General features: G+C 43.9%; 1 protein-coding gene across 2 annotated transcripts in view; it reads right to left on the reverse strand.

Moving 5' to 3' along the window:
• The window catches only part of COL4A2 (collagen type IV alpha 2 chain), a 396,880-nt gene that overhangs the window by 143,246 nt on the left and 231,430 nt on the right, over positions 1 to 22,204 (reverse strand). For both annotated transcript variants that reach the window (XM_084820997.1, XM_084821006.1), the window contains 4 exons: positions 15,332 to 15,424; positions 12,387 to 12,550; positions 11,087 to 11,159; positions 10,883 to 10,989 (listed from right to left, as the gene is read on the reverse strand). In XM_084820997.1, the coding sequence (XP_084677123.1) occupies positions 10,883 to 10,989; positions 11,087 to 11,159; positions 12,387 to 12,550; positions 15,332 to 15,424 (437 nt within the window). The remainder of the gene's footprint in view (positions 1 to 10,882; positions 10,990 to 11,086; positions 11,160 to 12,386; positions 12,551 to 15,331; positions 15,425 to 22,204) is intronic.

Raw genomic sequence — 22,204 nt, forward strand, 5'->3', positions numbered from 1 at the left:
AGCATCTGGGTTGAAATAAATGGAGCAAAGAATAAAAGGAACCTGGTGGTTGGAGTCTACTACCGGCCACCCAATCAAGGAGAAGACAAGGATGAAACTTTTGAAAATCAAATAGCCAATGTTTTAAGGAAGCATGATGTAGTAGTAATGGGGGACTTCAATTTCCCCGATATTTGTTGAGAGACAAATTCTGCAAAACATGGCCCCTCCAGGAAATTCCTGACTTGTGTGGCGGATAACTTCCTCCTACAGAAAGTAGAGGAAGGAACTAGAGGATCGGCTATCCTTGACTTGATCCTAACCAACAGAGATGACTTAGTGGATAAAGTAGCAGTTACAGGAACTCTGGGGGAAAGCGACCATGTTGTACTTGAGTTCTTGGTTCTAAGGGAAGCAAAAGCCGAGTGTACTCAAACGCGTACCCTGGATTTTAGGAAAGCTGATTTTAATAAACTCAGAACAATGATCAGTAAGGTCCCATGGCAAGCAATGCTAGCGAGAAAAGGAGTCCAAGATGGGTGGGAACTTTTAAAAAAGGAAATTCTCAAGGCACAATCACAAACAATTCCAACAAGAAGAAAAGGTGGAAGACAACAGAAGAAGCCAATGTGGCTTCACAAAAAGCTTAGGGATGACCTGAAAACAAAAAAGGACACATATAGGAAGTGGAAAGAAGGCCAAGTAACAAAGGAAGAGTACAGGCAGGTAGCACAGAATTGCAGGGATGGCGTCAGGAAGGCTAAAGCGGAGAACGAGGTGAGGTTAGCGAGGGATGCTAAAAACAACAAAAAGGCTTTCTTCAGCTACGTGCATAGTAAAAGGCAGAGGAAAGAAATGGTTGTTCAGCTATTAAATAAGGATGGCAAAATGATAACAGAGGACAAAGAAAAGGCAGAGGTGCTCAATTCCTACTTTGGCTCAGTCTTCTCCCAAAAGAGGGTCTATGACCCCCCTGGCAAAGGCGAAGTACAGGCTGAAGGGGCAGGATTGCAGCTTGAGATCGACAGGCATATGGTCAAGGAACACCTCATTACTTTGAATGAGTTCAAATCTCCAGGGCCAGATGAACTGCATCCTAGAGTCATAAAGGAACTGGCAGAAGAGCTCTCAGAACCGCTGTCTATTCTCTTTGAGAAATCATGGAGGACCGGGGAAGTGCCAGATGACTGGAGGAGGGCTAACGTTGTCCCTATCTTCAAAAAGGGTAAAAAGGAGGAACCTGGGAACTACAGACCAGTCAGTCTGACATCAATCCCTGGGAAAATTCTGGAGCAGATCATAAAGCAATCCATCTGGAAGCACCTTGACAACAATGCAGTGATTACTCGAAGCCAACATGGATTTGTCAAAAACAAGTCCTGCCAGACAAATCTGATCTCATTTTTTGATCAAGTCACCTCCCTTGTAGACCGTGGGAATGCTGTAGACATCATATACCTCGACTTCAGCAAAGCTTTCGACAAAGTGCCCCATGATATCCTGATGAGCAAACTAGCTCGAAGTGGGCTAGATGAAACAACGATCATGTGGATCCACAGTTGGCTACAGAATCGGACCCAAAGAGTGCTTATTAATGGGACCTTCTCAAGCTGGGGAGAGGTAACGAGTGGGGTACCGCAGGGCTCAGTCCTGGGCCCAGTGCTCTTCAATATTTTTATTAATGACTTGGAGGAGGAGGTGCAGGGAATGCTGATCAAATTTGCAGATGACACAAAATTGGGAGGGATAGCTAATACTTTGGAAGACAGAAACAAAATTCAAAGTGATCTGGATAGACTGGAGTGCTGGGCAGAAAACAACAGAATGGCATTTAATAGGGACAAATGCCAAGTTCTGCACCTAGGAAAAAGAAACCAAATGCACAGTTACAAGATGGGGGATACGTGGCTCAACCACACTACGAGCGAGAAGGATCTTGGAATTGTCGTCGATCACAAGCTGAATATGAGCCAACAATGTGATGTGGCTGCAAAAAAGGCAAATGCTATTTTGGGCTGCATTCATAGAAGCATCGCTTCCAAATCCCGGGAAGTACTAGTTCCCCTCTACTCAGCACTGGTTAGGCCTCATCTGGAGTACTGTGTCCAGTTCTGGGCACCACACTTTAAGAAGGATGCAGACAAGCTGGAGAGGGTTCAAAGGAGGGCAACAAAGATGATCAGGGGACTGGAAACAAAGCCCTATGAAGAGAGACTGAAAGAACTGGGCATGTTTAGCCTTGAGAAGAGAAGACTGAGGGGAGATATGATAGCGCTCTTCAAGTACTTGAAAGGTTGTCACAGAGAAGAAGGCCAGGATCTCTTCTCGATCATCCCAGAGTGCAGGACACGGAATAATGGGCTCAAGTTACAGGAAGCCAGATTCCGACTGAACATCAGGAAAAACTTCCTGAGTGTCAGAGCAATACGGCAATGGAACCAATTACCTGGGGAGGTGGTGGGCTCTCCCACACTGGAGGCCTTCAAGACGAGGCTGGACAGCCATTTGTCAGGGATGCTCTGACTTGGATTCCTGCATTGAGCAGGGGGTTGGACTCGATGGCCTTGTAGGCCCCTTCCAACCCTACTATTCTATGATTCTATGAAACGTCCTAACTGTTAGAGCAATACGACAATGGAACCAATTACCTGGGGAGGTGGTGGGCTCTCCCACCCTGGAGGCATTCAAGACGAGGCTAGACAGCCATCTGTCAGGGATGCTCTGATTTGGATTCCTGCAGTAAGCAAGGGGTTGGACTCGATGGCCTTGTAAGCCCCTTCCAACCCTACTATTCTATGATTCTATGATTTCCAAGGCTTTGATTTCATTTACCCTAATGAAGCATACAGACACAAATTTCTAGAGATTCATAGACTACAAAGGAAACAGCCTTCAAAAAGTTCAAAGAGAAACTACGAAAGTTAGTTTCCCTTTAAAAAGGGGGCAGCAAATTCTCTTAACTTAAGAGGTGAGAGAGAGAGAGTCCCCCACTCTCCCGTGATACTTCTAAGCCCAGCTGTGTTTCTGAAGCCTAAGAAAGTTCCTGCCCCATGTGTTCCAGCTCTTTCTCAAAATCTGAACTGTTCTGACGTTCCATTTGCTCAGAGGCAAACCTGACACTCTGCCAAAACTCATGCAGTGTGGAGTTGCCGATGCAAAAATGGTGGCTTGGAACTCTTTCCACATATGAGAACGCCCTTCCCTTAATTTTGATGGGCCCTGACCATGCAGTCAGAGGAGCAGTATAATGGTTAGATCTGCTCCACCATGCCCTACTATACAAAACAAATGTTTTCCAGTCATGGTGTTAGATTTTAATGATATGAAAAAGGTATAAAAGAAGGCAGAAGAAAGTAGCAGACAAAAAGGCTTAAAAAAAGAAAGAAAGCTTATTCCAAATTTGTGTCGTTGAAATTAGTAAGATCTAAGCAAGCAAGTCTCTGTCGAAGCAATGGCAAACAGCCTAACTTGCAGAGAAAACAAAGAGTTAAAACTGGTGCATGGCACAGAGAATTTAAAACATGATTTGCAGAACAGGCAAGCCAAAAGATAAGTGTGCCTGTTACAAGAGGGAGGCTATAGTAGCCATAAAAAGGGGTGAAGCCCCCGTATGAAGCTTTAACAAAAATATTACCCACTAGAAGTGGACAATTAAAATAAAAAAAGGCTTTTCTTAAATTGAAGCAAGCCTTAATATCACCGCCTGCTTTAGCCTTATCAGACCCCAGATCATGAAGTTTTTAGAGCTATGGTGCACATGAGAGCACATAAAAAAGTGCCATTCCTGGAAAAAGGAAAAGGCAATGCTGGCAGCCACCATGGGCGGAGATATAAACAGCAGCTTGAGAGCACAGAAGCGACCAGAGGGGGGGGGGGCAGAAAAGGAAAGGGCCGACCGAGGCTCAATAAATGTGCGTATTGCCGAGAGAAGAGACATTAAAAGAAAGATTGTCCAGAGCTGAAAGAAAAAAGAAAAGAGACTCACCCTGAAGGCTGCCAAATGCTGGCAGGGTCCTCCAGTGGGGGGGAGTCTAGCTGAAGGGCCACCACCCTACGAACAAATGCTCGGGAGAATCCCAAGGTAAAAGTAAGGGTTGGCGGCGAGGACTGTAAAGCCCTAGTAGATACTGGAGCCACATTTTCTATGATCCCTGTGTAAGCCCCTCCTCACGAAGACTGGAAATAACATACTGGAACATGCCTTTGTAGTTTCATCTGCATACCTGGTTGCCCTCATGGAGCGGGACTTGTTAACAAAACTGCAAGCTAAAATCTTCTTCAGTGATAATCAGATTGTAGTACAGCTGCCAGCAATGCAGGGCTCAAATTATCAAATGGCCTTTCAAGCAATCAAGATTGTGTCAGAGGCCAAAGAGACTGAGATTTTAGAGAATGTTGATCCATGTGTGTGGGCAGACAGAACCCCTGCCCAAGCAAATGCATGACACCAGTTAAAATCTTCTTTAAAAAGGGAGAGCCCTGTGTGCGTGAGGCAGTATCCTCTGAAAAAAGCCACCTGTGCAGGCTTGAAGCCGCTCATTGAAAAGTTCAAAAATTATGGTTAGCTAATAAAGGGATCGTCCCCCTTTAACACCCCAATTTTAGGTGCGCCCGAGGCAAATAGCACCTCCTTCAGGTTAGACCAAGACCTGAGAACAGTGGCTGATTGCCCTTTGTGCCTCAAAAATGATTCAAAGATGTTTGAGCCCCCAGCTCAAATGAGAAGTCGCCCATGTGCTTACTATCCTTTTCAGAGATTTCAAATTGACTTTTCAGAGTTGCCCCAGACTCATGGCTATCGGTACCTGCTAGTAATGATAAAAGCAATTGACTGCACCGCTCAGACAGTAGCCAAGATCCTGTTAAAAAGTAATCCCTAAGCTCTTGTTACCTAAAGAGAGTGAATCAAATCAGGGGCCCCATTTTGTTGGACAAGTGACGCAAGTAGTGGCCCAGGCATAACAAACTAACTAGAAGCTACACCCCCCTTGGAAACCTCAATCTACAAGTCAAGTTGAGAAGATGAACCGCACCTTAAAGACAATGCTCATTAGAATTTGTTGAAAGATTAAGTTGAAAGGCCACAGGCCTTGCCAATCACCTTGACTCGAGTATGGTGCGCCCCCAAGGGAAGTATTAAATTGACACCTTTTAAACGTTCCATAAGTGCCCACCTCGAATATTACCTATGGCTGATAGCTTAAATGTGAATTTAAAAGTAAAAGTTTTAAGATTCAAGGTTATGTTACTGCTTTGCAGTCTGTTTTGTTTTCACAGGTTTGCGACACCGCACCAATCCTGGCCTTTAGATGCTCCAGTGCATAATCTCAATCCCAGCGATTGGGTGCTAATCCAGTCCTAGAAAGATGAACCACCTACCAAGAAGCAGAAGGGTCTGTTTCAGATCCTACTTACCACTCCCATTGCTATGAAAGTCGCCAAAGAAAAGAAGTGGATTCATCACACTGAATAAAGGCATCACCTGCACCAGAGAGGGTCACACCGGAAGCTGACCCACCTGAAGGTCACCGTTGGAATAATGAACCCCTGAAAGGACTCAAGTAGCTCTACAGAAAGAGGGTGCTCTCGTCTGAAGGGTTCCTGATGAACGGAACAATACTGAGTTCCAAAAGTTCAAAAAAAAAGGTGTTTTTGTTGTCAGCATTCTAGTAGCTAGAACAAAGGCGTCCCAGGCCTCACCTGCTGTTTAGAGAAAACCGTCAATGCCACAGCAATAATAGTTTGCGCCTTTAAGTGCGTAGTCCACCGCTGGACCAAAGAGAGTATAAATTTGAGAAAAGCCTTTTGAGGGGGGAATTGTAGTAAAAATGTAACCTAAAAGCCATTGTATGTGTCTTAAGCAGCACATAGTACTGTAAGAGCTGCGCATGCCTGGAATGAGCAGACAGTAACCCTAAGATAAGGTTGCTAAGCAAACCGCTGGCAACCAATCAAAAGTAACACGCTGGCTGAGGAATGCAAGCTAAGTGATAAAACTGTAGCGCGGAGGTTGCCCAGGGTCGACTCTGCTTTGAGCGTGAGCTCCTTTGTCGAACTGTTTGCAAACAATAAAATCGAGTTGGACCCAGCCTGAAGTTGACTCTCCTCTTTGGGGCAAATTGGACTAGCCTCCAGGGGGCGAAACTAGCATTTTGTGCAACAATAGTATAAGGTATTTCTTTTAGGTGGCTTTTAATTGTTTTATTGTAGAAGGGGGTAGGATCCTGTGAAGAAGATTTGCAACCCCAGCATAGACTTATACGCACAGACTTGTATGCAAAATTCACAACTCTATTTTGCGTATAAGTCTATGGGCACATCCTGCCGATTGCCATTAAAAAAAAAAAATGGCGATCAGCGTGGAGGAGAACAGCTCCAGATAAGCGGCTCTCAAGCCAGGCAGCTCTGCAGAATCCTCACGGAGCACAGCCGCTCCAGAGGATTCCTGGGTTGTGGGGACGGATCACCTCCCCCCCAGGCGGATTCCCCACCGGAACCGACAGTGGGGAATCCGTACATCCCTAGAGCCCACTACCTCCCTAGCTCTGGTTCCACTGTCGTATTGCTCTAACAGTCAGGAAGTTTTTCCTCATGTTCAGCTGGAATCTAGCTGCCTGTCACTTGAGCCCATTATTCCATGTCCTGCACTTCTCTGATCGAGAAGAGATCCTGGCCTGTGGCAACCTTTCAAGTATTTGAAGAGCACTATCATATCTCTCCTCAGTCTTCTCTTCTCAAGGCTAAACATGCCCAGTTCTTTCAGTCTCTCCTCATACGGCTCTGTTTCCAGTCTCCTGATCATCTTCATTGCTCTCCTCTGAACCTTTTCCAGTTTGTCTGCATCCTTTTTAAAGTGTGGTGCCCAGAACGGGACACAGTACTCCAGATGAGGCCTAACCAGTGCTGAGCAGAGGGGAACTAGTATTTCCTGGGATTTGGAAGCTATACTTCTATAATGGCATTTGCCTTTTTTGCAGCCACATCACATTGTTGGCTCATATTCAGCTTGTGATCTACAACAATTCCAAGATCCTTCTCACTTGTAGTATTTTTGAGCCAAGTATTCCCCATCTTGTAACTGTGCATTTGCTTTCTTTTTCCTAGGTGCAGAACTTGGCATTTATCCCTATTAAATTTCATGCTGTTTTTTTCTGCCCAGCACTCCAGCCTATCAAGATCACTTTGAATGGTGTTTCTGTCTTCCAGGGTATAAGCTATCCCGCCTAAAAATTTTGTGTCATCTGCAGATCTGATAAGCGTTCCCTGCACCTCCTCCTCCAAGTCATTACTAAAAATTTTGAACAGCACTGGGCCCAGGACTGAGCCTTGTGGTACCCTGCTCGTTACCTCTCCCCAGTTTGAGAAGATCCCACTGATAAGCACTGTTATCAATGCGTGGAAGGTGTTCGTATGCTGGCAATGACAAAGGATCCTACTTCGGTCTGTGAGTAGATAGGTCTGGCAGAATTTTGTTACTTTAGCTTATGTTGGGTTTCCAAACAGGGAATTGGGTATGTCTATTTGTCTCTTTTTTATTCCTCTTCCCATTCCCTCACACCTTAACTGTAAATAAACTTCGACCTCAAATTATTGCTGCTATTTGTTTCCTGGGTCAGTACTAAATTCAGTGGCTACTGATTCCCTCTGCAGGGTTGGAGGGAATAAGAGGAATCCTGTAGGGTCGGATACATCCAAGCTGAAGAGGTGGTGGCAGCTGGGAAAAGGGGGGTAAGGGCTGGCAGAGCCCCAACGCCCTTCCTTCCTTCACAATAACAAACTGAAAAAATAGCAAGGATTACTAGAGAGATTCATCATCAAGGGGGAACAGTCTAGATTAATAAAGGCTGCACACTAATGAGAGGAGGATTTGCTATACCCGATTTACAATTGTTTGCCTCTTTTCAGATCAAGCAATTAGGAAGCATCATAAGAAATGATACAGAAACATTACACAGTGCCTTCCCACACCAAGCACTTCCCTTTAAAAAGTTTACTAATGCTGAAATAGAGAGGGTTGAAATCCCCTTTTCCAAAGCAACTCTCAAAATTTGGCAACTATGGGTCATTTCTTGCTTCCCCCCCCCCCCCCGGTACCTGATTTTTAAATCACCCTAATTTTGTAGGACCAGACAAAGGAGTACAATTTCTGATTTGGAGGGAGAGGGGATTTTTCCATGTTAAGAGATTAGTTTATAAAGGAATAGCTCTCTCCCTGTCTATCCTGGAGGCATGTCTACAAGGCTTTCCTGGCTACAAAAACAACTGAACAATTGCTAAAACTCTAGTTAGAGAAGAAGGTCTTCCCTGATCATGAAGGATCAGTTCATGTTTATCTCAGAGTGGTTAGACAAAGGGTCTAGTCTCCATATTGTATAAATGGTTGATCAATCTCATCTATGAAAACTTACTGGAGCTGAAATTACCATGGGAGGCAGATCTGAACATAATTATAACAGAGCACCAATGGTCCTGGCTATGGTCTATACCCACTTTCTGCACAATTTTGGCTTGAGATAGCGTTACATTGGAAATCTTCTACTGTATAACTGATAAAGAAATGGATGAACAGAATATAGAAACCTGCTCTTTCTGAAAAGCTAACTATATGTTAGGCTGATAAACTATATCTGGGCTTATAAAAGGACTAGAAAACCATGTCTTATTCACAGAAGTACGATATCCATTTATTGCATATGCACATTCAGCAACACTTGCTCCTCCACCTGCAAATAGGGATATCCGTCGCTGGGAAATCCAGTTCTTACTTGGCTTGACAGAGTTCCACAGCATGTATGACTCAATTTGTGCCTGCAAGCCAAGCTGTGGGATTTCCTCAAACTCTGGGAACAGTTTTGCACATTTCTGGGGGAAGGTTCAGCAATTTCTGTAAATTACAGCAACATTTGGGCAAATTATGGCCAAATTTCTGCAAATTACACAAATTCAACCATGATTTGCACAAATTATGCACATTTGGTGGAAATTTGTACAAATTTCTCAGAAACTTGTGCAAATTGCAGAATTGCCCCCGTACAAAATTCCCAGAAATTCTGCAAACTGGCCTCACACGCTGTAGATTGAGTTGGGGACTGCATCTGGAACAACCAAAATGAAGTCCAGGGGGCCAAGCCTAGAAAAATTTGTCAAACTCCATGGTAACATGGATAACTGTCTTTATATTACTGCGATAGCTTCATAATCTGTATCTGTTTTGTTTTTGTATTATATTAAAACATTAAACAACAACAAAAACAAGTAAATTTCTAATAAAGGAGGCACCTGGAGAAGGATCTCAGTGGAATATCTTAAAGCATAGGCAAGCTGGTATGGCAGGGGTCCCCAACATTTTTCAGCCTGTGGGCACATTTGGAATCCTGACAAGGTACCATGGGCACCAGTGGCAAAATGGTGTCATTGAGGGGCAAGGCCACTCACAATAAAGGGCACCATGGGGGGGCGGCGGCATGGCTATTCACAAAATGGCTACCGGGGGAGGGGAGGTCAGGTCAGAAAGGAGTCAGGTGGGCAAGCAAGCAGAGAAAGGCTCTGGCTTCCCCCTCCTTCCTAAAAGGCCTCCGCTGCAGCACACCACAAAAAACAATTGAACAGGCCTGGGTGAGGCAACCAGCGAGCCCCGAAATCTAGCACACACAATGAACAAAAATAGTGCTGGTGTGTGAGCATATATGTGGTAAAATCCTTAACTTGGCATGTGCTCCTCACATGCACACCAAACAACATCTAGAGTGCCACAGCAAACACAAGGCAGATGGCCAAGGGGGAGAATGGGAAATATCCCTCCATCACCACCACCTCAAACACAAAAGCCTGGAGGTAAAGCAATGGGGCAAATGAGTGAGTGTGCTGGAAATTCCATTGCTTTATCCACAAATAAACTGAAGGGCACAAAGGACAAGCACTGCACCTCCCAACACACAAAAATAAAGGCTTGGAGACCAAGCACCACCCCTTCCCCCCACAAAATGCAGATAAGGGTAACCATGCAGGAATGAAATGTCCCCCTCCTTTGCCTGTGCTTCCCTCTCAGATGGGAAAGACCCCAGCCCACTTGGTCCCATCCCTGTACTGCCAGTTTGCGTTCAAGGGGAAGCTTTCCCTTCTAACACAGCCACCCACCACTCATGCCCACTCCTAGCAGGAACAGAATGGGAATAAGGATGCTGGTTTGTAACCTATTACTTTGGCCAGAGAGCGAGGGGGCATGTCAAAATGGCAAGTTGAGGTACATAGACTTAAAATTATAAAGAAACCAGGTCCGTAGACTTACAAATATAGAGCAACCAGGAAGTTAGCAGACACACCATGTATACATAGAAATCACCACAAGGGTGCAATTAAAGGCCTCAAGGGTGCACCTGTACCCTTGGAAGTCCTGTTGGAGACCCTGTGATATGGTAATAGATGCTCCTTCAGATAGCTGCTTTCAAAAATATTTAGGGCTTTAAAGGTAAGTACCAGCACCTTGAATTGTGTCCAGAAGTTAACAGGCAGCCAATGAAGCTTTTTTAAAATTGGCATGATATGGCCATGCCAGTCAAAATTCTGGTAGCTGTATTCTGTACTAGTTGAACCTTCTGAGTTGTCTTCAAGGGCAGCCCCACATATAAAACATGCTCTGGACTGGAGGTTACCATAGCATGGATAATCAGGGCCAAACTGTACCAGAAATGGTCACAGCTAGTGAACCGGGCACACCTTGTAAATGGCACTCTGTACCATTGAGGCCACCTGGGCCTCATCCAGACCATTACTGAGCCCAGGCACTGTCTTTGCACCTCCACAGCCTCACCTAACTCCAAGGACAAGACGTGCTTTGTGTTGTCAGCATATTGCTTCTCTTTTTCAGCATATTGATGTAGGAAAATGTGAAGTGGTTACTTACTCGAAACCCAGGAAGTCCTGGTGAACCATCTTTGCCATCTCTGCCTGGTAAACCATCTTCTCCTTTAGCTCCAGGAATTCCTGGAATTCCTTGGTCTCCTCTGGCACCTGGAAAAATGCTTTTGGTGAGATACAATCATTGTGGTACATATATTACTAGATGCACTATATTTCTAAAAAACATTAAAAAGATTTCTGGCTATACCTTTTGTTGTAACATACTGGGAATTGCCTTTTAGCCCTTTTTGTCCAGGAAGTCCAGGTTCACCAGGGAATCCCTATTGGTTGGTATTAACAGACTCTAATTAATCACAGCCATTTTAGTTATATAAAAAGGTGTAAAGGAAAACTCCTTTCTGTTTCCTCTTGCAAGAGCAGGGCATAATGCATGCAACCAGTGACAAAATGCATACAAAATACAAATAGTAATCTTACAAAAAAGTCAGAACTGTCATAAGTGATTTTAAAAAACAAAAAACAAAGATAGGTTAGAAACATTTCAGGAACTAACTGAATTTCATAAAGTTTGGTCATTTAATGTTAAAGCCATTGTAGCATATGCAGGATAAAGTAAATGTTTGTGTTTTAATTGTAAAATGTTATCCAGATAAGTTAGAGTGAATAGAATGTTGCTGTGTGAGTGAAAGGTGGGAGGGGCTTGTAAGTGAGAGAATTCTAAGGTGTTTTAAAAGGAGAGAACTGACAGTTTAATGGCTCGATGGGGTTTAGGGATTCAGTGAATGTAAATCTCGTGAGTGGGGTTTGGGGTGAAGGATTTAGAAGGGGGAGGTAGGTAGGTTAGGACTAAGTCTGGGATGATTAAATAACAACAATATATATATAACTCTTCTTGTGTTTAATAAAAACTTTATTATATATATAAATCCCACATATCTGTTTAATTTAGTAATGCTACCAAATAGAAAAGTCTTATTTTTCCTGTTACTACTCCCGTATTGGTTAAAGGAAATCAGTGAGGACAACTGGCCAAAGCTGAGGCAGATGTCTTATTGTTTTTTTTCAGTTTCAACAGGTGGAAACTAGAGGTAGAATAACCCAAAGAAGGAACATCACAGCCATCAAGCCACTTATCTTTAGGAAGACCTGAGTGGCAGGAGCAGCCCTGACAGCTTGACTGAGATAAAGTTATTTGCTCCACTCCTAGATTTAGTTGGGGGGTGCTTCCAAGGAGAGGTTGCTATTTGCCCCCCTACCAATGCCATGACAGCCAGAACCCAAGTAGACATCAGGTACAGGGTCTGTTCCTTTATTTTAGGGTGGAAGATCTACATGTGGAAGCCCACCCTTGATAAGACTCTAAACAACTTTATGGAAATATATTTGCAAGCTAATTTGTATTATGTAAACCATTTCCATGCTGAGAACTTTTTTTTCCTGGAAAAGTGGCATATACATATTCAAAATAAATACATAAATATTCTTAAAGAATGTCAGCTTTCATAATGCTTAGCATGCTTAATAGGTTTATTATATAAATATCATACTTTTGCACCAAGAAAACCAGGAACCCCATGCTGGCCTTGATCTCCAATTTCTCCTTTTTTCCCAAGCTGTCCCATAGGACCTGGAAAACCTGGTGGACCAGGTTGTCCGGCAGGACCCCTTTTTCCATCAGTACTTTCAGCACATTTACAGTCTCCTGCCTCACCTGCAAAAAATACATGCCTGAAGAAATACAAAGAAGCCAATCTTGTTCCAGTGCTTTATGGAAAATCTCAAATATGTTTTTAATAAGAAACATATATCAACTAAAAAGGGACAAAACAAACAAACGAAAAGCAAAAAGCAAAAAACAAAGCAGCTTTGACTGAATAAAAGCAACATTTCCTTCCAACCCAACAGACAATTTTGCTTCATAAAAGTGGCAGAATTTACATTGCAAACCTACTGTTACAATCACCCCCATTTCTCTGAGTGATGAGGAGTTCCAGGGGCACAGAATTTACCCAGTTTTAGTTTCCTTTGGAAGGAGGTCACTGAAGGCTTTATTTACACATACATAGGCTGAGCATAGGTGGAGACACAGCTTAAACTCTCCAACAGACAGTCACATTTCCAGACCATTGTCAAAGACAGTCCCACATGCAACACACTGTAATAATTTAAACAGGAGGGTATCAGGGCATAGGTAACACTAGCCCTGCTATCTCCATCCAGGATGGATTGCAGCTGATAAAAGGCACTTCAAGCCACAGAGGCTACTAGAGGCTTGATAATGAGCTCTTGTGTTCAGTCTGATTCTTCATAATGAGCTTTCTTCATCTATGTTGCAGCCATCTTCCAACTTCCTTTATTGCCCTCAGCTCATGTGTATAGAAAGGGGCTGCCTTGGCTCTGCTCAGAGGGCACTTGGATGCAATCATGTTAGCCACCTAAGTCATCTCTGTATTTCAGACCAGGGCTTTGACAGGAGCCATACCAGCCAAAAAATCCCACAGGGGCTTTATGAATCCATCAGATTCCATTAGCTTCCAGGAGTGGCTGATTTAAATAGGCCCCTGACCCTTGCAGAGCAGAACACTCATTGCATGCCTAAAACTCAACAGGAAGTGAACTGACAATGCAAAGGGATGGATTTAAAATTCCCCACTTTCAGATCACCAGCCTCCTGTCTGGTTGAGATAACCAAACCCAGACTGTTGGCCATGAAACTCACTGGGTGACTTTGGGCCAGTCACTGACTCTTAGCGTAACTTACCTTACAGGGTTGTTGTGAGGATAGAATGGAGAGGAGGAGGATCATGTACACCACCTTGGTCTCTTTGGTCTCTTGTTACATATAAATGTAACAAACAAACAAACATTTGCCTCCAACAAGGGTTGGGGGTGAGATTTCTGAGGTTGTAAGATGGGTTAGGGACGGACAAACTCACCTCCTCCCAGCTTCCTTGGGTGGTCGCTGAGCTGCTGTCCCAGCTCATGCTCCCCTGGATGTGCTCAACGAGCCTCTGCATTTGCCAGGACCTGCTCAATGAGCAGCCCTGTGCCCAGTAAGCGGTCCCACGCTGCTCTTGAGAGCTGTCAAAAAACTGACAGTTCTCAAAAGCAAGGGAGAGAAGGGATCCCTATGGGGAGTTGGGAAAGTGACCTGTTTCTTCTGAGGAAGCAAGGATGCCAGGCAGGGGAGGGGTGGGAGGGGGCACCCTCTCCCCACACCTGGCACTTTTGCTTCCTCAGAAGAAATGGGGTGCAACAGTTTTTTTAATGTCTTCCTTCTGTTCTTCTGTAAGAATAGAATGAAGACATTAATAAAAAAAGAAAAGCAGTGGGCAGAGTGGACTGAGATTGGCGGACATCCAGAGGGATCTCTACCACTCAGACATCCTGTCTTCCTCCCGCCACACACCACCTGCTCCTCCCAAAAGGCATTTCCCCCCAGCCAGGTGGAGGATCCTTCTTGCTGGTTGCCTTTTAAAAGGCAAGTGGAGAGAGGGATCTTTCAGCCTGACAGGGGGAAAATACCTTTTCGGGGGCAAAATCCCCCACTCCCCCACCAAGGACTGGCTTTCCCCCACAGTCCTTGGTGGGAGGTGGTGGATTCCCCCCCCCCATTTTCCCAAGAAGCACCTTGAAAATCTAATGGCAGTGAATGGACTAATTCACTTACATCAGATTTTCAAATTGCTCCTCTAAAAATTGGGGGTGGGGGTGAGGAATTCCACCCTCCTCCCCTGGGTCCTGTTGCGCCAAGGACCCAAGGTAGGGGATGGTATTCCCCCCCCACCTGATTTTTGCAAGGAGCACCTTGAAAATCTAATGTAAGTTAATGGAGCCCCTCCGCTGCCTGCAATTTTGCACAGATTGGGGCCTTGACTGCCCTATGTGCACAATATTACATTTACGGAATTTCCCGACACACCATTTTTTTCTACAAAACGGTGGCTGCGGGAACGTCGGGCACTCAGCAACAGCTCATGGAGACGGCTCAGGGAGCATGGGGGGTGCAAGCAGGGGCAGTGGCTCAGAGAGCACAGCCCGGAGATGCGAGTGGGGGGAGTCCAACTCCCAGACTGAGTCAGGTGTCTGCACCATCCCTAGGATGGGGACTGGGATTATGCTGTAGTTCATTGTAGCATTTTCTTAAAAGAAAATAGAAGATGCAATCAACACAGTACCTAGATGAATGAGCTAACAGCTTTTTCAACATACTACAAAATCACATCCACCTCACAAAAAGAGAAAAATAAAGGATTAAACATGGTTTTAAAGAAGACAGATGAGATATGGACAGTGCAAGACTTCTGTCCAGACAACTAGCAGAAATACCCTAAGATACAAACTTTTTGGCAAAAGAAAGAGGAAGTAAACCACAAATAAGGGAGAAAGGGTGAGATGTCCCAGGATATAGTGCAGATTAAGCATCTTCCTTGCATGACAAACAATCAGTAGCAGACAGCACAGTAAAACACTGGTCTGGATGCAGCCTTACCTTTCACTCCCTGTAGTCCTCGTGGCCCTGGGTAACCTTGACTGCCTGTAGAACCAGGAACCCCTGGGAGTCCCTTCAGTCCAATAATATAATCTGTAAAATTGGAAAACTAGTATATTAGAGACAGATTGAAATGGTTCTGTAGCTCTTTAAAAAAATAACTTTTTAAAACTTAGCTTATCATACAGATCATATATTATTGTTACTCATTCCCCATTAAGTGGTGAGGCATTCCAGGGACAATAATATCGGGCTAGATTTCCTTTAGATGAGTGAGCATTGGAGATTTATTTTTGTAATATCTGGTTCATTTAGATATATACAAACAGACACAAGCAGTGATGGTGAAGAGGAATCCCTACAAGTTAGCCAATCCCATTCGCTCCTCGAAAGCCAACTCTCTACCCTCTACCTTCACTATAAGCAAACTCACAGTTCTCTACTTCTACATCTCGAAAACTATCAACTGCTGTTATTTACACATTCATTTCTTGGCCTCTGGTATCTGGTTGCAGAATAATAGAATCACAGAGTTGAAAGGGACCTCAGAGATCAGCTAGCCACCCCGCTGCTCAATGCAGACTCTGTAGATGAATTGTCCATTCAACCAACATCCACAACCATTAAGAAACAGTAATATTCTGTCATACTGAGAATGCAAGAATAATGAAACACAAAATTAGCAAGATTCTCTTCCCACCAGGGGGTGTCTGTAAATACTGATTTGCTCTCCTTTTTCTTACTTGTTAAAATTGTGAAATGGCCATCGAAAATAAGTGGCAATGACAAAAGCAAAGAAAGAAAATTATTTCTGAAGGCAAAAGCTTTGCCCTAATTTCTTTAACCTTTTTTTAAAGGGCTATATGAAAGTAGGAAAAAATAAAATGGCTAGTTAGAGTAATGAAAGCTTTTTATCAGTGCCTCTGGTTTAGGACCCCTTCATGGATCACTGCCTTGTTGTGGCGAAGGGGCTTGCGTAACTCAGTGAAGCCATAAGCTATGCCATGCAGGGCCACCCAAGACGGACAGGTCATGGCAGAGAGTTCTGACAAAATGTGGTCCACTGGAGAAGGAAATGGCAACCCACTCCAGTATTCTTGCCAAGAAAACCCCATGGAACGTATCACAAGGCTAAAAGAGATGACGCCGGAAGATGAGCCCCTCAGGTCGGAAGGTGTCCAATATGCTACTGGGGAAGAGCAGAGGGTATTTCCAAGTAGCGCCAGAAAGAGTGAAGCGGCTGGGCCAAACCCGAAAGGACACTCAGCTGTGGATGTGTCTGGTGGTGAAAAGAAAATCCGATGCTGTAAAGAACAATATTGTTTAGGAACCTGGAATGTCAGATCAATGAATCAAGGTAAGCTGGAGGTGGTCAAACATGAGATGGCAAGATTGAACATCGACATCTTGGGAATCAGCGAACTAAAATGGACAGGCATGGGCGAATTGAATTCAGGTGACCATCATATCTACTATTGTGGGCAAGAATCCCTTAGAAGAAATGGAGTAGCACTCATAGTCAACAAAAGGGTGGGAAAAGCAGTACTGGGGTACAATCTTAAAAATGATAGAATGATCTCAGTACGAATCCAAGGCAAACCATTCAACATCACAGTAATTCAAGTCTATGCCCCAACCACTGAGGCCGAAGAAGCTGAGGTTGATCGGTTCTATGAAGACCTACAACACCTTCTAGAACTAACACCCAAAAAAGATGTCCTCTTCATCATAGGGGATTGGAATGCTAAAGTAGGAAGTCAAGAAATCACCGGGATAACAGGCAGGCATGGCCTTGGTGTACAAAATGAAGGAGGACAAAAGCTAATAGAGTTTTGCCAAGAGAACATACTGATCATAGCAAACACTCTTTTCCAACAGCACAAGAGGCGACTCTACACATGGACGTCACCAGATGGTCAGTATCGAAATCAGATTGATTATGTCCTTTGCAGCCAAAGATGGAGAAGCTCCATACAGTCAGTAAAAACAAGACCTGGAGCTGACTGTGGCTCAGATCATGAGCTGCTTCTTGCAAAATTTCGGCTTAAATTGAAGAACGTCGGGAAAACCACTAAACCGTTCAGGTATGACCTAAATCATATCCCTGATGAATATACAGTGGAGGTGAGGAATAGATTTCAGGGATTAGACCTGATGGACAGAGTGCCTGAGGAACTATGGACGGAGGTCCATAACATTGTTCAGGAGGCAGCAACGAAATCCGTCCCAAAGAAAAAGAAATGCAAGAAAGCCAAGTGGCTGTCTGATGAGGCTTTACAAGTAGCTGAGGAAAGAAGGGAAGCGAAAAGCAAGGGAGAAAGGGGAAGATATACCCAACTGAATGCAGAGTTCCAGAGAATAGCAAGGAGAGACAAGAAGGCCTTCTTAAATGAACAATGCAAAGAAATCGAGGAAAACAACAGAATGGGAAAGACTAGAGATCTCTTCAAGAAAATTGGAGATCTCAAGGGAACGTTTTGTGCAAAGATGGGCATGATAAAGGACAAAGAAGGCAGGGACCTAACAGAAGCAGATGAGATTAAGAAGAGGTGGCAAGAATACACAGAAGAACTATACAGGAAAGATCTGAATGTCCCTGATAGCCATGATAGTGCGGTCACTGAACTTGAGCCGGATATCCTAGAGAGTGAAGTCAAGTGGGCCTTAGGAAGCATTAGTAACAACAAAGCTAGCGGAGATGACAGTATTCCAGCTGAGCTATTTAAAATCCTAAAAGATGATGCTGTTAAAGTGCTGCATTCAATATGCCAACAAATCTGGAACACTCAACAGTGGCCACAAGACTGGAAAAGGTCAGTTTACATTCCAATTCCAAAGAAGGGCAACGCCAAAGAGTGTTCAAACTACCGCACAATTGCGCTCATTTCACATGCCAGCAAGGTGATGCTCAAAATCCTACAAGCTAGGCTTCAGCAGTATGCGAACCGAGAACTACCAGAAGTACAAGCTGGGTTTAGAAGAGGCAGAGGAACTAGAGATCAAATCGCCAACATTCGCTGCATCATGGAGAAAGCAAGAGAATTCCAGAAAAACATCTATTTCTGCTTCATTGACTACGCTAAAGCCTTTGATTGTGTGGATCACAACAAACTGTGGCAAATTCTTAAAGAGATGGGAGTACCAAACCACCTTACCTGTCTCCTGAGAAACCTGTACGAGGGTCAAGAAGCAACAGTAAGAACCAGAGATGGAACAACCGATTGGTTCAAAATTGGGAAAGGAGTACGACAAGGCTGCATATTGTCACCCTGCTTATTTAACTTATATGCAGAGTACATCATGAGAAATGCCGGGTTGGATGAATCACAGGTCGGAATTAAGATTGCCGGGAGAATTATCAACAACCTCCGATATGCAGACGATACCACCCTAATGGCAGAAAGCAAAGAGGATCTCAAGAGCCTCTTGTTGAGGGTGAAAGAGGAGAGTGCAAAAGCTGGTTTGAAACTCAACATTAAAAAAACTAAGATCATGGCATCTGGCCCTATCACCTCCTGGCATATAGAAGGGGAAGAAATGGAAGCAGTGACAGATTTTACGTTCTTGGGCTCCAAGATCACCGCAGACGGTGACTGTAGCCATGAAATTCAAAGACGCTTGCTCCTTGGGAGGAAAGCTATGGCCAACCTAGACAGCATAGTCAGAAGCAGAGACATCACCTTGCCGACAAAGGTCCGTCTAATCAAAGCTATGGTTTTCCCAGTAGTAATGTATGGCTGTGAGAGCTGGACTATAAGGAAGGCTGAGCGCCGAAGAATTGATGCTTTCGAACTGTGGTGCTGGAGAAGACTCTTACGAGTCCCCTGGACTGCAAGGAGGTCAAATCAGTCCATCCTAAAGGAAATCAGCCCTGAGTGCTCATTGGAAGGACAGATACTGAAGCTGAAGCTCCAATATTTTGGCCACCTAATGCGAAGAGAAAACTCCCTGGAAAAGACCCTGATGCTGGGAAAGACTGAAGGCAAAAGGAGAAGGGGACGGCAGAGGATGAGATGGCTAGATAGCATCACCAATGCAATGAATATGAACTTGAGCACGCTCCGGGAGAGAGCGCAGGACAGGAAGGCCTGGCGTGCTATGGTCCATGGGGTCACGAAGAGTCGGACACGACTGAACGACTGAACAACAACAAATGTATGGCTGTGAGAGCTGGACTATAAGGAAGGCTGAGCGCCGAAGAATTGATGCTTTCGAACTGTGGTGCTGGAGAAGACTCTTACGAGTCCCCTGGACTGCAAGGAGGTCAAATCAGTCCATCCTAAAGGAAATCAACCCTGAGTGCTCATTGGAAGGACAGATAATGAAGCTGAAGCTCCAATATTTTGGCCACCTAATGCGAAGAGAAAACTCCCTGGAAAAGACCCTGATGCTGGGAAAGACTGAAGGCAAAAGGAGAAGGGGACGGCAGAGGATGAGATGGCTAGATAGCATCACGGATGCAATGAATATGAACTTGAGCACGCTCCGGGAGAGAGCGCAGGACAGGAAGGCCTGGCGTGCTATGGTCCATGGGGTCACGAAGAGTCGGACACGACTGAACGACTGAACAACAACAACTGGTTTAGGATAGTTGAAAGCTGAAAGTTTACCTTGTTGAAAGTATCAAATTCCCGTTGTAGACTAGGACAATTTTCCAGAAAGGTGCTTCATTATGAAGTAAGAGACATTTTTGGTGAAAAGCTGGTAAACAGGTGTCCCCCCTTAATTTGAATATGCTTAATCCAAATATCCTATTTACCAAGCTGAATTCTCACAGGAACATACAAAAGATTGAAGTCAAATGGACATATTCAATCAGAAATCAAAGGACTGAAATAATACTCATAAGGTTAAAATGACTTGGGATCACTCTGCATCAAACTACAAGATCCAAGCAGTTGATAGAATTGTTTCATGGAGTTGGACATACTACTGGCTACAGGAATATACTGAGGATTGATACAACATTAGCTGAGAGTACACTAACATCTATGGATCCTCAAAATGGATCAGTCATCCCACCAAACATAGCTAAAGGGCAATTCATTCATTTCACTGCAGACAACACTGGTATTAATGATTCTATGCTTGATGGAAAAATACATTTCATGCTACACAATATGCTGCCTGGCAGAGGGGACTTTCTCCCACTGTTATCCTGAGAGATCTTAAACCAAGTAAACATGCAAGTCTGAGAGTTCAAGAGGCTATAAACACCATATTTCCTCCAAATATTGTGGCAGCTGCCTGTCATATACATTGCAAACTCAATTAATCAGAAACACGTAGTTCTAACTGTTGATCACGCTCTTTTCCCTCAACTTTTGGTGCTAAAGTGGAAACTAGCAGAATATAGGGATGTGCTGATCTCATGCTTAGGAGGCCTACACATATGCATGAACTTCTTGCAAGTGACTGGCCAGCATATACAGGACTCTGGATTGATCCAACTGTGGACAGAAAGTGGACTGTTAGGTGAAAAACTGCTATGCATGCTAAGACAGAAAAGGACTATGAAAAAGGAACCTGTGCTCACAAGATCTCTCTACAAACACTGTGGCAATGGCTTCTGCCACAAATCTTGACTTACATGGAGGAACATGATCATGATCTCAGCCAGTATTTCTTGACCACTACAGAGTCACATACATTTAATTATTTTGATGAGCTTGTGAAAACCCTATCCATGGAAATATTTAGAGACTTAATGACAGCATTTTTACAAAGCAGCACTGCCCTAATTATCAGTTTTGGTGGCAGTATATGGATATGGTTTCAATACTTCTGGTCTTCATAAGAGCACAGAGAGATGGCATTTGGGACTTCCATTTGTATGCATTCAGAAGAATTCTGTCATATTCTCACAGATGTGATCATACAAACTATGCTAGATAGGGAGTCATATCTTGCCCAAATGCACCAGCTTCCACCGGAGGCTCTACATCAGTTCCGGCAGAGGAATTGGGCAGTAAAAGGCTCAAATGGACTATTAAATCAGGCTGATCCTGACCACAATCAAGAATGGCTGAATGCCATAGGAAAGAGGGGAGGAGGAATTGTACAACTCACAAAAAAAAGGTCAGTACTCAGCAGGTGGACTCTTTGGTTCAATTTATGGTCCCATATTTCAACACCAAAAAGGGCACTGTTTGCACTTGGACTTGATGATCAAATGATCTGCAATGAGTTGACTGCTGCAAGAACACTGAGAGAACATTCTGATGAATGTAAAGTATTACAGACTTTTGGAAGATTCAATGTCTTGTCTCCTGCCTCATCTGTTACAACTCTTCGTGCCATTGCAACAATGGATATGGCTTCAGAGGTGATACAAGAATCTCTGCTCAATGCTGAAATACTGGGTGAGAAGCAATTGAGTGCCTTTGTTCAGGAAAGACTCTTGGGGCCAACAGAGGGAACTTTGCAAATGAAATTACATGCTCCATTAAAGAAGGTAAAAGCTTCAACATTTGCATGTCTTTACATGGTGCAGAAACAAACTAAAAAAAAGTAAGTCACCATAAAAGCTTATTGGAACATCTTGCATCACTTAATCCTGGCTTATGAAGCAGGAGAGCAGTACAACTACAAGAAATATTGCAACATGAACTGATGACAGTGCCATTTGCTCGCACAGAACTGAATGGAGACCTCAGAACAGGAAACAAATAAGTCCTTGGAGATATTTTAACAAACGATATCCATTGTCCTCCACAGGTCATACTTGAAGGTACTTCATGTCTTGTGATTGATGGACAAACATGTGTGGTGGCACTAGGGAAACCGTCTGGCTGTAGCACTTTTGGTGATCTGGTTTTGTGAAATCTGTATTTTACAGTGGTCAATATTTCAACAGAATTGGCATTACATTTG

Source organism: Heloderma suspectum, chromosome 1 (assembly GCF_057233095.1).
Source record: "Heloderma suspectum isolate Gila_16-S chromosome 1, 16-S_ref, whole genome shotgun sequence".
In the NCBI taxonomy this organism is placed as follows: domain Eukaryota; kingdom Metazoa; phylum Chordata; class Lepidosauria; order Squamata; family Helodermatidae; genus Heloderma; species Heloderma suspectum.